The sequence below is a fragment of the Pseudophryne corroboree genome, chromosome 2 (assembly GCF_028390025.1).
Source record: "Pseudophryne corroboree isolate aPseCor3 chromosome 2, aPseCor3.hap2, whole genome shotgun sequence".
Lineage (NCBI taxonomy): Eukaryota > Metazoa > Chordata > Amphibia > Anura > Myobatrachidae > Pseudophryne > Pseudophryne corroboree.
In genome coordinates this window covers 976472356-976488001 of record NC_086445.1, presented here as the reverse complement: position 1 = coordinate 976488001, position 15646 = coordinate 976472356, and the positions used below count along the sequence as shown (strand labels likewise).

At 42.2% G+C, this 15646-nt stretch overlaps 1 protein-coding gene across 2 annotated transcripts in view; it reads right to left on the bottom strand.

The window, feature by feature from the left end:
• Window positions 1-534: 534 nt before the first annotated feature.
• The window catches only part of JAM2 (junctional adhesion molecule 2), a 171605-nt gene continuing 156493 nt past the window's right edge, over window positions 535-15646 (bottom strand). For both annotated transcript variants that reach the window (XM_063956373.1, XM_063956374.1), the window contains exons 8-10: window positions 9691-9706; window positions 8103-8142; window positions 535-4674 (exon numbers count right to left, since the gene is read on the bottom strand). In XM_063956373.1, coding sequence (XP_063812443.1) covers window positions 4642-4674; window positions 8103-8142; window positions 9691-9706 — 89 coding nt within the window. In that variant the 3' untranslated portion in view covers window positions 535-4641. The remainder of the gene's footprint in view (window positions 4675-8102; window positions 8143-9690; window positions 9707-15646) is intronic.

The window sequence follows — 15646 nt, the reverse complement described above, 5'->3', positions numbered from 1 at the left end:
GTGGGTGTCCACGACACCCATAGAGGGAGAATAAATTAGTGTGCCAAGCGTAGCAAGGCACCGTGCCCGCAGCGAGCCCGCAAGGGGCTGCGTTGCGCTCGCCCCCCTGTCGGGATTGTGCCAGTCGGGATTCCGACCGCCGGGATCCCGTCCGGCGGGAATTCGTACTGATCCCGGTGGCTGGCAAGGGTCCCTACCACTGCATTCTCCCGGTCGGCCATTCAAGCCCTAGACTGACGCTAGATTGGGTAATATCAGCAACTGCCCCCCCCCCCCCCACCACCACGTCATGTGCAGGTGGAAGGGAGAAAAGAGACAGGTTCTGCTTGGAGGAGAAATAGCATTTACTTAAATGTTTTTTCCTGCCCAAAATATATATATTTTTGTTGCAAGTTTAATGTCATTGCAAACACCCTCCCCCATCGCAACACCTAGATCTGCCTCTTGCTGTCAGCAACATTTGCTGACCAGCAGTATCCCAATTCAGCAGCAAATTTATGGAAGCAATGCACACAGATGGCAAACACACACGAGTAAACAAAAAACTAACTTTATTATTTTAGACCGTATCCTACATCATGTTAAACATCTTACAATGATCAAAAAGTGCAATCTATCTATACTTACACGGTATGGGCATGCACAATGTTAGGTGACTATGCTTGTACAGACGTCATTGAGACCCAATTGTGCAATTACCTTCAGAAGCAAACAAACATGTATCAAACAGCTCATTTACAGGCCTGTGGATATATGACGGTAAACAATATATATTTTATTCAGTAGAAAAAAAGAATGTGTACATTCTCACATGTGAAATTTAAATTAAGGCACATGTATTCATCTAGAGAAAAATAAAACTAAATAGCTGAGAGAAAAAAAAAAACTTTTAGTACATAAGAGAGAATCATTACAAACTTATGCTGTACATAAATGAGGCCAACATATTATGGCGCAGGACTGCACAACTCAGTGTATCGTTCATTGCAGCTAGGATTTCCACTGCTCTTGACCCTGATAATGTGAATCACTCGCCTCCCTTCTGGGAGATGATGCAAGCTGCACCATGGCACTGAGGTGGGAAGGGATGGGGGATGGCAGCCATGATGGGCCAAAACAATTACCACTTGGACTTCAGATGGTTGATGCTAGATTCAAGTGGCCTAAGGGACCTTTTACATCAGGGGGAGTAGCCACGACACAAGGGGGAGGAGCTAAGCCAGCGGGATAGTTCCTCTACTATCCACGCCACCAACTATTACCTTTAGTAATCAGGTGGCGAGCAAAGCGATACACCGAGCCCGAAGCGTGGCGACCGTAGCTCCTCCCCCTGGTGACGTGTCTCCTCCCCTAATGACATCAGAAGGTCCCTTCTCCCACTCCGATTTAGAACCAACCGACTTCAGATGGGAGCTCTAAAAATTAGGCAACTTTGTTTGGAGTGCAATAAATGTGGCAAAAAAAGACCTGAATTCAGTTTGCTACAGTATATGGCTTAATACAGTAAAATTATGGTGGCCACAATACCAGAAGAACATGCTTTACACTACCATATTCTGTGGTTTATTGGTTTTAAAGGATTTTCATGATGAGGATTTATATTTGGATAGGGCTACTATATGTAAGTTTTGTATATTCATCAGTACAGACTAGTCCGAATTTGGAAAGATCAGGGTAGATAACTAAAATATACACCAGGGCTAAATAAGCCACACCCCAATCTATACAAGTCATGCTATAACCAGCCCTACCACACCCTCCTCTGCCTGAAGCCACACCTCCACTCCAACAGTTTACGTGGGGCAGATGTATTAAGCCTGAAGAAGTGATAAAGCAGTGATAAGTGGGGGGTGATAACGCACCAGCCAATCAGCTCCAACACGTAAATTGTCCGGAACGTTGTCACCTTCCACTTAATACTGCTTTATCACTTCTCCAGGCTTAATACATGGTACTTTGGGGTCTATTCATGGAGCAGTGAAAATAGTGGAGAAGTGAGCCAGTGGAGCAGTTCCCCATGGCAACCAATCAGCATTGAAGTAATATTTATCAAGTGCATTCTATAAAATTACAAGTAGCAGCTCCACTGGCTCACGTTTCCACTCTTTTCACAGCTTCATGAATAGACCCCTTTATCTCTCTCCAAGGTTTGATATCTCTCCTCCCTAGGTTTGTACACCCAGTTTGTTTGTACTATCTTAACTTCATGTTGATCCTGCTTTAGGGGTAGAGTTAATAAACCTTCTAAAAAGGAAAAGTGTTGGTGTTGCCATAGCAACCAGATTCTAGCTATCATTTTCTATAATGATCTAGATCAGTGGTTCTCAAACTCGGTCCTCAGGACCCCACACAGTGCATGTTTTGCAGGTAACCCAGCAAGTGCACAGGTGTATTCATTATTCACTGACACATTTTAAAAGGTCCACAGGTGGAGCTAATTATTTCACTTGTGATTCTGTGAGGAGACCTGCAAAACATGCACGTGTGGGGTCCTGAGGACCGAGTTTGAGAACCACTGATCTAGATTAATGATAGCTAGAGTCCAATTGGCTGTCATGGGCAATACCTCCACTTTACCATTTTAGAAGTGTTAGTAGATCTACGGCTATTTGTCAGACTTATGCCCTTATTTATCAATGAGTGATAAATTTCACTGTGAGTGATAAATTGCACCAGCCAATCTGCTCCTGTCATTTTTCAAACCCAGCCTGTGACATGGAAGTTAGGAGCGGATTGGCTGGTGCTTTATCACTCACAGGGAAATTGATCACTCATTGATAAATAAGGGCGTTAATATGGAAAAGTAAATTAGTTGGCACAAATTCAGACAGATTGTTAGAATAGTAATATTTACTCTGTGCTTTGTGGCTTGGGAGGCTTTCTATATAGCCCCATCCACACTCTGTGCAGTTGGACATTATTTTAATTAGGAAATAGTAGACTATGGAACTTTGGGAGTAAAATATACAAAGCATGTGGCAAACCCCATCAATATCTGGAAAAATGGAAAAATCTGATTACGTTTTAATGTTTGAGGCACACAATGAAGCTTATTATCACTGTGGTTTAGCTACTCCTACAAAATAATACTCCAGGAAATGTATTTTACTTTTTCGTGCGGGCCTTTACCTAATGCCCTCATCTAAGTGTTACTGCAGTTCAAACAGAGGGGTAGATGTATTAACCTGGAGAAGGCATAAGGAAGTGATAAACCAGTGATAAAGCAGTGTTAAGTGCAAGGTGATAACGCACCAGCCAATCAGCTCCTAACTGTTAATTTACATATGGGAGCTGATTGGCTGGTGTGTTTTTCACCTTGCTTTTATCACTGGTTTATCACTTGCTTATGCCTTCTCCAGGTTAATACATCTACCCCAGAATACTGTCAGCAGTCCTAGCTGCAACAACCCCACTTTAGAATCACAGGAAATTACAATTCTGTGGGGTGTTTTACACTGTATCATTTTACATAGTATTTATGTTACATGTCTATTTGCTTGCTGTACAATGATTTGCTATTTATATAATACATCAATGATCTATTGTATACAGCACGTTATAACACTATACCACTAGTTTTGGCGCGAACAGGCTAGAGCACTAGCGAACTGCTTCTTTTTTTTTGCAGCAAATGACAATAAAATAAGTAGGGGGAGATTTATAAATGCTTGGAGAGAGGTAAAGAGAGATGTACTAAGCAGTGATAAAAGCGGAGAAGCCAGCTAGTGGAGAAGTTGGAAACCAATCAGCATTGACGTAACATTTATAATTTGCATACTGTAATAGTATACAGAGCAGCTGATTGGTTGCCATGGGTAACTTCTCCACTGGCTCACTTCTCCACTTTTATCACTGCTTAGTGCATATCGCCCAAAGTGAGGAGAGATAAAGTACCAACCAATCAGCTCCTGCCCTTTTACAGGCTGTGGGGTAGATGTACTGAGCCTTGGAGAGAGATAAAGTTGGGAGAGAAAAAGTACCAATCAGCTCCTAACTGCCATGTTAAGGGCAGTGCATGAAAAATGAGTTAGGAGCTGATTGGCTGGTAGTTTATCTTTCTCCACTTTATCACTTTGCACGGCTTAGTACATCTCTCGTGTTTGAAAAATTAATTAGGAGTTGATTGGTCGGTACTTTATCTCTCTCCATTTATCTCTATCCAAGCTTTGGTAAATTCCCCCACAGTTCTGAATGGGTTAATATTAGCACATATTAGACAGCCTGTATGTTCTGTATTACCCTACACAAAATGGCTAAGTGAACTGCTTTATATTCGAGGGAACGCCAGTGGTTCTAACTCTCGAGCACTATTTATTTCTAGCATGTATAAGGGAAAAAAAACTGGAACGTTGCAAGCTGAAAATGTCATTCACACCGAAACAGCTTCAGCAAGGCCTGCAGAATCTCCTTGGCTGTGACAATGGCAACAGACTCAATCATCAGATATGTAACGGGGTAACATTCACTAGCTGATCCCGATTAATGCACATAGTGATTTTTTTTTTTTACTTCTTCAGTACATGGTCAGTTACATTTATTTCATGTAAAAATAGATATTTTTCAAGTCTATCATATTCACAATGGAGTGTGCCATTTCGGGGAAGGAAGTGGTTAAAATGGCCGCCTTCACAAAATGTCTTCTCATATGACAAAAGACTTTGTATGCTTGAAATCCTGCAGGAAAAAAAAAACACAAAAGTTAAATTTCAGACTAAAATGTCTGCCAGTTGTTTTGCTTAAATACTTTATTGTCCCCTGTCACTGAAATAGTACTGGTATCTAAGTTAAATTAGATAGGCCATTACATGTATGCTAGACCAACTTACACTGTTTTAGGGGGCTGGAAACACTGGCATTCACAGGACAGCCATGAATAGTATCAAGCCCCCAAATGGACACTATATCAGGTGACTCCATGCCCAATCCGCCCACACCACAATTGTCATCACATGGTTGGAACACTTTGTACACGTCCTCCATAGACAGCCCTGTGCCTCCACTATGCCTCCACTCTCTCACTTGACACCTCTCATTGCCAACTGGTTATACAAAGCATCATTCCATGTCTTACCTTGTCCCCTAATTGGCATCAGCACCCCTCTAATGGCTTTAAAATGAGAATGTACTCATGTTTTTATAATTGTAATACCAGTGGTGCAAGAAGAAATATTTTCTTAGTGGTACTGAGAGCAGAAAAATGGGCGTGGTCATGTGTTGTGAGGGGGTGTGGCCACATGCTGCTAGTGGGAGATGCTACATGACACTAGCGGCGTGGCTACATGACACAGACCCCTTTTTTTTAGGAATCTGGAGGCAAGGCTAAAAATACATAGTAATGCCTCCAGTATAATAGAAATATATAGTAATACCTCCAGTATAATTGAAATATATAGTAATGCCTCCAGTATGATAGAAATATATAGTAATACCTCCAGTATAATAGAAATATATAGTGATACCTCCAGTATAATAGAAATATATAGTAATACCTCCAGTATAATAGAAATATATAGTGATACCTCCAGTATAATAGAAATATATAGTAATACCTCCAGTATAATAGAAATATATAGTAATGCCTCCAGTATGATAGAAATATATAGTAATGCCTCCAGTATAATAGAAATATATAGTAATGCCTCCAGTATAATAGAAATATATAGTGATACCTCCAGTATAATAGAAATATATAGTGATACCTCCAGTATAATAGAAATATATAGTGATACCTCCAGTATAATAGAAATATATAGTAATGCCTCCAGTATGATAGAAATATATAGTAATACCTCCAGTATAATAGAAATATATAGTGATACCTCCAGTATAATAGAAATATATAGTAATGCCTCCAGTATGATAGAAATATATAGTAATACCTCCAGTATAATAGAAATATATAGTGATACCTCCAGTATAATAGAAATATATAGTAATGCCTCCAGTATAATAGAAATATATAGTAATACCTCCAGTATAATAGAAATATATAGTAATGCCACCAATTTAATAACAATATATAGTAATGCCTCCATTATAACAGGAAAATACAGCCACTGTCGCACTCCCAGTAACCCTGACAAAGTGGGAGGAGCCGTCATGCTGCCAAGCACCATGGTCTTGTTGCTTTGTGGCACATTATAATTGTAATGGCAAAGTGTGTGGCAGGTGGTACTGCGTACCCGCTCCCAAATTCTTAAGGGTACTCCGTACCAGAGTGTACCCGCATACTTGCACCGCTGTGTAATACTATAGATCTCCCCCTTACACATTTTAACTGAGGGGCGTCCTACCCGTTATATCTGAATAACTTTTTACTTTACAAAGAGATTCTGTTTTCATTTTTCTAAAACCTCCTCCCGCTCTGCATTTCTTATGCATTCATATATTTCTGAGTAAGCCAGTAATCTGAATAACTGGGGGTATAATATGTAAAACTGGGTCACCCATGTGACCAGAGGCGATAAAAGCCACCCACTACTTCCGTTTGGGTGTTTGATAGGGTAAAAACTCCTATAATTGTTGCTCCCTTCATGCTACCATATGATAGGGAAAGTAGATGGAGGCCATTCCTGACCTTTCATTCGTGTTCTGAGAATCCTAAAACTTGCACAGCGGTCAGTGGAACAGGGTATTCTTACAGGGGGCTAAATCTCCCATTACTCTACACTTTGGTCATCACATCAGACAAACATAGACACTATCATCCTTTTTATCAATGTTTCCTGTATTTTCTAAAGTATCCACCTAGCAAAGACATTCTCAAATGATGTACAGTACTATATGGGGTAAATTTACTAAGATGGGACTTTTATTTAAGATGGAATGCTGCCCATAGCAACCAATATGTTTCGACTTCTCATTTATCTAGCACCTTCTATAATATAATATATGATATCTGAAACCTGGAAAACATGACCTGTTGGGAGTACTCGAGGACTACAGATGACAACCTCTGTTCTAATCTATTGTGCATTTTACTGTCAATTGTATTCAATAGTTATTAAGTTTGGCATTGCTATTGTATTATCAAACCTGCATTCTATTTTGCAGCACTTCAACCACAAAATCGGTTATACCACTCTTTGGGCCTGGCAGAATTGGGAAGTAACCGGAATCTGGAATAAACCATGTTGCACTGTAAGGGGTGCAAATATATATTGTTTCCTTGTAATACTGGCTGCTTCTGCATGTAGCCCACAAATGTTGGACTGCTTTATATTTACACTGCAATTTAGATTTCAGTTTGGACGCAGCTCAGCCAAATCTCTGTGCACGTTACATCTGCCCCACCGGCAGCGTGGTTTTGCCCAGGTACAAAGTTACTTGGCCCTTTTCGTTTTGCTCCCAACTCAGAATCAGCCCATATTTCCCAACTTTTTAATTTTCCTTAGCCATCAGCCTCCATCGTGACAAAATGCAAAAAATTGCGGGTCCACTGGGCCAAAACAGCGTGAATATCATCATTTTGGCCCCACCACCTCACTATGGGTGCGCAATTCAGGTATTATCTACCTGGATGCTGGAGATCCACCCACTCTTCTGGGAGTCTGGGGAACTACCCAGATATGTCTATTGTACCTTCTGGGAGAGCAGGTAAGTACGAATCAGCCCCTACAGTATATCTCTTTCCATAATTGTTGCAGATGCACTTTAAATGCATGTACATAAATGTGCTCACCTCTATACAGAGGTGTATGCCTCTATGCGGGCCCTCACCCCGTCTATACACTTGCCCTGCTACTCGCCATCCTCACCAGTGGACACTTGCTCCAGCCTATACTTGGTGTAAGGGGACACATCTGGAAACAGGCATCTGTACAGTTCTGGCGACACGCCGTCACTGAATGCAGCCTACATGAGCTCACCCCGTTACAGCACAGTTACGCCTCTTCAGATGAAAGGGGAGATGTTCTGCGTCACCTGTACTGGGGTGCGCTCAGCTCCGGAGGACGTGCAGTGCAGTGATGTGCAAGGCATGCTCCGCAGTCAGGATCATGTCTCATTCAGCAGCAGGACCACAGCGTTTCTGACATCCAGTCAGATCCACGGCTACAACACACCGATGTTACACAAAGTAGTCATTTGTATTTCATACTTACACTTTCTGCTTGTGATGCCAATTTATGAGCATTCTCCTTCCTGCCGGACAAAGAGAGGATGCATTAATGTAGCAGTCATGTAAGATAGATAGATAGATAAATAAATAGATAGATAGACAACTAGACAGACAGATAGATAGACAGACAGACAGACAACTAGATAGATAGATAGATAGATAGATAGATAGATAGATAGATAGATAGATAGATAGATAGATAGATAGATAGATAGATAGACAGACAGACAACTAGATAGATAGATAGATAGATAGATAGATAGATAGATAGATAGATAGATAGATAGATAGACAGACAGACAACTAGATAGATAAATAGACAACTAGATACATAGATAGATAGATAGACAACTAGATATAGATAGATAGATAGATAGACAACAAGATAGACAGACAGACAACTAGATAGATAGATAGATAGATAGATAGAGACAGACAAGATAGATGGATAGATAGATAGACAGACAACTAGATAGATAGATAGATAGATAGATAGATAGATCACTATATTTAGTAAGTCCTCACTTTTATAACATAGTCTATTTGGAGAGTAGTGAGCTGAAATATGTCACGTGACTCACAGTGAAAGTGTTACACGCTGGGGCACAGAACTAAGGTATAACGCAGCGGATACAATAAACCTGATACAAGAAACATATTTTCCCTTGGAAATGTCTGTACCGTATCTTACGTAAAAAAGTACCACTTAGTGAGGCATAGCCTCATTACACCATGCAGCGCGAGGGGCCGGGCAAGAGTGAGCTTACAGGTCCCGTGCAACTCTGATAGTGCCAGGCATTTTTTTTGTTGTTGAAATCGCATCTTAGTTGCAACACGATGTGGCTAGGACGCACGAGGAGACTGTGCTGATTAATGCGATACATGATACTTGTATACTGTGTGTTACTGAGTCTGTATACGGAGCACAACGGAACGTATATTTGAAAAAAGAGGCTTCTGGTGCATTGTAGCACTTTGTGTACAGGTTCAGAGACTCAGGGGTCTATTTACTAAGCCTTGGACGAAGATAAAGTACCGGCCAATCAGCTCCTAACTGCCATGTTACAGGCTGTGTTTGAAAAATGACAACTAGGAGCTAATTGGCTGGTACTTTATCTCCGTCCACTTTATCTCCATCTAAGGCTTAGTAAATAGACCCCATTGTCGCACGCAGATAAACAGGTGTCATATATGACATTAATCATCACAGTCTCTGGTGCGTCCTAGTCGCATCGCGTTGCAACTGATGTATTTTTGCCAAAACGAACGCCCGGCGCTAGTCGTCTCACAGGACCTGGTGCGCCGAGAGGGGCTGTTGGCGCAGCTGCAGCAGTGATGTATGAGGACACATCTGTATAGACTGCCACCTCAGCCTGCAAACTGCTGGTTCTATAAAGGACATATAGCACTTTGGTGACTTCTAATATCCTTATAGTTTACAGAACAGGTACACTACTCCCATTTTACACGGACACACCTTTCTGAGTGCCAGGCGTATCAGGTGTTAGTAACTGAGCTCTGATTTAAATTCCGGATTAACTTTTAAAGTAATATATAAAAATGATACTTACTTAGAGGATTTCCCACCTGATAAGGAAAAAGACAAACAATAGTTATAGATCACATACACAGTCCTGCATTCTACAAGTGATTATTATACTAACAACATTATCCGTGTGCTCACATGAGCTGCTCAATTGGAAACAAACATTGAAATAGCACAAGATTTGGGATTTAAAGTGTCGGGTTTTAAAAACATTTTTAAAGTTGCAATTTTTGTGTTTGTAAAGTTCTCATGCTGTGGAGATCCTGCGGGCAGCAGAGGCTCTGAGGGCTGTCCAGAGGTAACAGTGGCTGCTATGGGTCAAAAACATATTGAGGCTGGGAACTTGGTTTTCTAGTTATGGTATGGATGTCTGGTCCGGGTGTGGTTCGTTTTATCGACAGTGTCTAGGTCGACAATGTTTAGGTCGACCACTATAGGTCGACAGTCACTAGGTCGACATGGATGGAAGGTCGACAGGGTTTCTATTCGACATGTGCTAGGTCGACAGGTCTAAAGGTCGACATGAGGATTTTTTTTTTTTGTCGTTTTCTTCGTAGAGTGACCGGGATCCCAAATTAGTGCACGCTTCGCTCGCCATGCTTCGGGCATGGTGCCTTCGCTCCGCTACCGCTTCGCTCAGCACACTTTACCGTTCCAATCGTAGTCCACGTGGATCGTTAAGAATGAAAAAATCCCCAAAAAAATGTTAAAAACTCATGTCGACCTTTAGACCTGTCGACCTAGCACATGTCGACCTAGAAACCCTGTCGACCTTCCATCCATGTCGACCTAGTGACTGTCGACCTATAGTGGTCGACCTAAACATTGTCGACCTAGACACTGTCGATCTTCAGACTGGATCCCGTCTGGTCCTATTCCTATCCTTGTGGTACTCCTGCCTCAGTCCTGTCCGTTTTCCTTAGTGTTGGTGTCCTGTTCAGGGTTGCATCAATACCTTCCTGGCTGTTGTCCATTTCAGTCTTGGCCCTATGATGTATGATGATGACTTTGTTCTTTCTGACAATTCTCTTGTCTTGGCCTATACCTATACATACTATGCCTTTCTTTAATATCGGTTTAAGAGTCCTAGGGGGAGATGTATCAAACCTTCTAAAGAGTGGAGAAGTGGACAAATGTAGAAGTTACCCATGGCAACCAGCATTAATCTATTATTTTACAGGATGTACTTAATAAATTCTGGATAAATGCTGATTGGTTGCTATGGACCACTTCTCCACTCTTTAGAAGGTTTGACAACTGTTCCCCTAGTCCCTCTGCCTGATCCTCCAACCTACAGTACCTGTCCGGCCTATTTTTCTTACTTTCTACTTTGTGGTCCTCTTCAGTCACTGTTCACAGCTAGCAGTCCCTTGGGATTGTAACAAGTACATCATTATTCAGCTCAGCAAATGTCTGTTATGCCTGCAGGTTTAATGTAGAAGGGGGACAGCATAGTCAAACAGAGGAGGGGGGGAGGGGGGTTCCAGTTGCCCGGACACCCCCCTTCCTCACAGCCTGGCCAGCCACCACTACATATAGTATAAAGGACAGAATGGAGCTGCTGCACATGCCCAATGGCAATAGATTTTCCTACCAAGTATGCTTTATGTGTGTGTCTGTGGATCTGAGTCCTCAGTCATCGTACGAGAGAGAGAATCTGGTAAGTGGCTTACCGTAATAATTGGGCCTGCATATGTCTGACGTACTGTATTACACAAACTGCACTTTGTTTAGGGCAGACTATAGCTTGTTACATCCTAATTATACATCCTTCACAGGCTGGCGACAATCCCTCTAAAATCAAACATTTGGAAACCTTCCTCCAGAAATGCAGCGTTTGCCCCTGGACAGGTCAACATGTAGCCAATCCAAGCATCTAATACTAGCTCGTGGTAGTATAAGTTGTGCGAGGCTCCAGTGAAAATAAAAAGTTAACAAGGTTCATCAATCCCCTAGATTGTAAGATCCTTGGAGCAGGGCCTTCTTCCCTACTGTTCTCACAGCCCTCTTCCCTAGCACTTCAATGACAGTCTTCACCTACTCAGTGTCTGTCTATAGCTGCATCTCCTCCTGCTCGTGACTGTTCATCTCTTCCAACGGCTGCCCACCCCCAGTGGTATGTCCATTACGTCTTTGGTTCCTGACATCTCAGCTGTATTGTGTACTGAGAACTGTGCTGCTAATTGCTACACGTGATCTGTTTTAGTTTTCTTCGATGTTAAGTTCTGTATACCCTGTATTGTTCTAATGTGTGGTGTATGTACGGCGCTGCGAAACACTTGTGGCGCCTTATAAATAAATTGTAATAATAAAATATTCAGGGGGACATGTACTAAGCAGTGATAAAAGTGGAGAAGTGAGCCAGTGGAGAAGTTGTGCATGGCAACCAATCAGCTGCTCTGTATACTTTTATAATATGCAAATTATAAATGTTACGTCAATGCTGATTGGTTGCCATGGGCAACTTCTCCACTGGCTCACTTCTCCACTTTTATCACTGCTTAGTACAGGTCCCCCTGAGTTTGCTAAGGGACCCATATATCAGGCATCAATTTTTACGTTCTGATGTCAGGGTCAGGTGATCAGCTAAATCCAACATGTTGGACAATACTGATACATCGATTCCGACCCAAAAATTATTGGACTCAATCAGTCGGGGACTTTTAACATGCTGGATTTTGCTAATTCTCCAGAGAAATTGCCGATCAACTGATCGCAACGGAATTAGGGAATCGTATATTGAGAGATGGGTTTTTTTTCCAGAGCACCTATTTGGCTTCTACAGAATGTGTGTGTGTGTGGATATGACAGAAGACATTTGTGTGGGGGTTTGTTTAATTCTTTGTGCAGTCTGTTTATTGTTGCAGCCAGAAGAGGGAACATTTTACTAAGATAACAGATTTCCTCTTGGAAAGTGCATGTGCCAGCACAAGGATAAGGAAAACCTGGAGTTCCTCTGCACGGACCTGCTCCGACAGTCTTTGCGTAACAACACAAAGCACAATGTAGACAAATACTGGAAGCCACAATTCATTTTATGAATTGGATGGTTAGTGTAAAAGTGATGTGTGGGTCACATGACTTTGCTTAAGTGCTGTTTACAATAATACAGGTGCTCGTAGTCACTGAGCCACTCTGCACAGTAAATGCTGAGAACGGTCTGTTGTACATTATCAATAATTCTGCATAAAAGTTAATTATTAAACAGCCAGTATAGGTATTACAGTAACTGGCATTTTGGTATATTTGGAGGAGGTGCTTCTCAGGATATTTCTTTCTTTTTGCATCTTTGAGATCCCATGAGGACACTGTCCCAAATATATAGCTGTAGTGGGGGAAGCACTGAATTAATACAACTGAACACTGTAATTTACCATAATGGTTTATTTGTGCAGCATTGGGGGTACCAGGAGTGGTGGGAAGTAATACCCAACCAAACTGCAACCCCTACAGGCAGGGCTAGATGAAGGGCCACATGGACTTGTGGCTGAAAATGATCAAAGGCATGCAGTGAGAAGCGGAGGAGGTGTGACCGATGCTGTGTGGGTGTAACCAGTGTTGTGTGGGTGTGGCCAGTGCTGTGTGGGTGTGATCAGTGATCAGCGGAGGAGGTGTGGCTGGTGCTATGTGGGTGTGGCCAGTGTCATATCAGGTAATATATACTGCCCCGGTCCCTGTAGGTGAATGGTCTAGTAAGAGAGGCAGATCTCACACTAGATACAGGATTAGCAGCTGCAGCGTGTTTTGTTTCCTTTTCCAGAGGGATCCCAGCAGTCTGCGCTTGGTGACTTGTTATTGTTAGTAACAGATAATGCAGGACACTGTCCAGGCTTGCAGAAGTTAAGGAATATGTTTTCATCGTATAGTAAGGTTTTCAAGCTGCTTCTTATATTTTGGCGGGAGCAGCAGTGCGCTAATGGTTAATACTTTCCCCCATTAACCACTTATTTGACAATTTTCCCCCACAAAACCACTCAGAAATGTATTGCTTTTTTTATTACTTAAGAAAGTTGAAAAAGTATTTTGAATAATATAATTAAATATTTTATTAATAAAATAAAAATGGATCACTAAAGTTTTGTTTCTTTTGAATCGAGTAATCTTTATTGAAATTTTTCAATTGACATTGTTAATACATTAATCCATACACATTAGACGATGTCGCTCTGTGAGCGACGTCGTCTAGTGTTTACCCTCCCGAGCCGGCCGGCGGCCGCCTGTACACACCGAGCGATATGACCGCTCATGTCGCTCATTGACGTCACGCCTCCGCCGGCCGTGCATGCAGCTCCTGGACGACAGTCCAGATCGAGCAGGCATGCACTGCCGACAGCGACGATCGTTGCCGACCCGCGGGGCCGTGCATCGGTCGCCGCTGGCGGCATACACACTTGCCGATAAAATGAGCGACGTCGCTCAGGGAGGGGGAAAATGAGCGACGTCTCTCATTTTATCGGCAAGTGTGTATGGGCCTTAATAACTACCATCGATAAACAAATATATAAATAGACAAGTCCGCATGTGTGCCCTTTTCTTGCCCGTCATTTGTCATGCTTTTTATCCTCCACTACCACATCCAATACATTAGGAGCAAATCCAAAACCACATATTGCTATCTATTAACTCTCTGTAAGTGCAAAATAATGGCGAGGAAAAAAAAAAACAACCCAAGACATTTGTAAAGCGTTAAGCACTGAGGATAATGATGTGCCATTTTGATCATGTTCTATCACCCCCCAAATTATGACCTTATTTCAGTCCCACCCTCTCTGCCCAATCTGGACCTACACCATCTATCCCATTTCTTGTGAAACCCGGACTCAGAGCCTCGTGCTTTAAACATGTGCCTTTCATGCTGAGCCACATCATTAACTAGTGCCCTCCATGTGTGAATATTGAGGGAGTTAGCGGAGAACCAGACTCTCGCTATCATGACTTTAGCTGATGTAGTGAGACACAGAACATATCTGTATATTGTCACAGAGTGGACCTCTTCAAGATCCAATCCAAATATACATATCTTTGAGTTTACTCCGGGGAGAGAAGGAGCTGTCACCAGCACATCCCTCCAGATCTCTTCCCAGAATGAATACACCACTGGGCAATCCCATATCATATGCCAGAATCCGGCATTCTCAGCCTGACATTTGGGATAGAAAGAATTGTCTCTGAGTCCAGTTCTCTGCAAAGACATAGGTGTACCATAGACCCTATGGAGAACATAAAAAAACACTTGCTGATGGGGGTAATTCCAAGTTGATCGCAGCAGGAATTTTTTTAGCAGTAGGGCAAAACCATGTGCACTGCAGGGGAGGCAGTTATAACATGTGCAGAAAGAGTTAGATTTGTGTGTTTTATTTTGTTTCTGTGCAGGGTAAATACTGGCTGCTTTATTTTTACACTGCAGATTAGATTGCAGATTGAACACACCACACCCAAATCTAACTCTCTCTGCACATGTTATATCTGCCTCCCCTGCAGTGCACATGGTTTTGCCCAATTGCTAACAAACTTGAGGCTGCGATCAACTCAGAATTACCCCCGATATCTAATACAAGGAGTGGTGTATTTGATGGATCCTAGAATTTGGATCCATTGCATCAGGCATAGGGGGTAATTCCAAGTTGATCGCAGCAGGATTTTTATTAGCAATTGGGCAAAACCATGTGCACTGCAGGGGAGGCAGATATAGCTAACTAAATTCTCAGGGCCCTGACTACGTCCAACAAATTGGAAGCCTCCAAGTCTTTAGTAGCCGCAGGCACCACGATAGGTTGGTTCAAATGAAAGGCTGATACCACCTTAGGGAGAAACTGGGGACGAGTCCTCAATTCTGCCCTATCCATATGGAAAATCAGTTAAGGGCTTTTACATGACAAAGCCGCCAATTCTGACACACGCCTGGCCGAAGCCAAGGCCAACAGCATGACCACTTTCCACGTGACATATTTTAATTCCACGGTTTTAAGTGGCTCAAACCA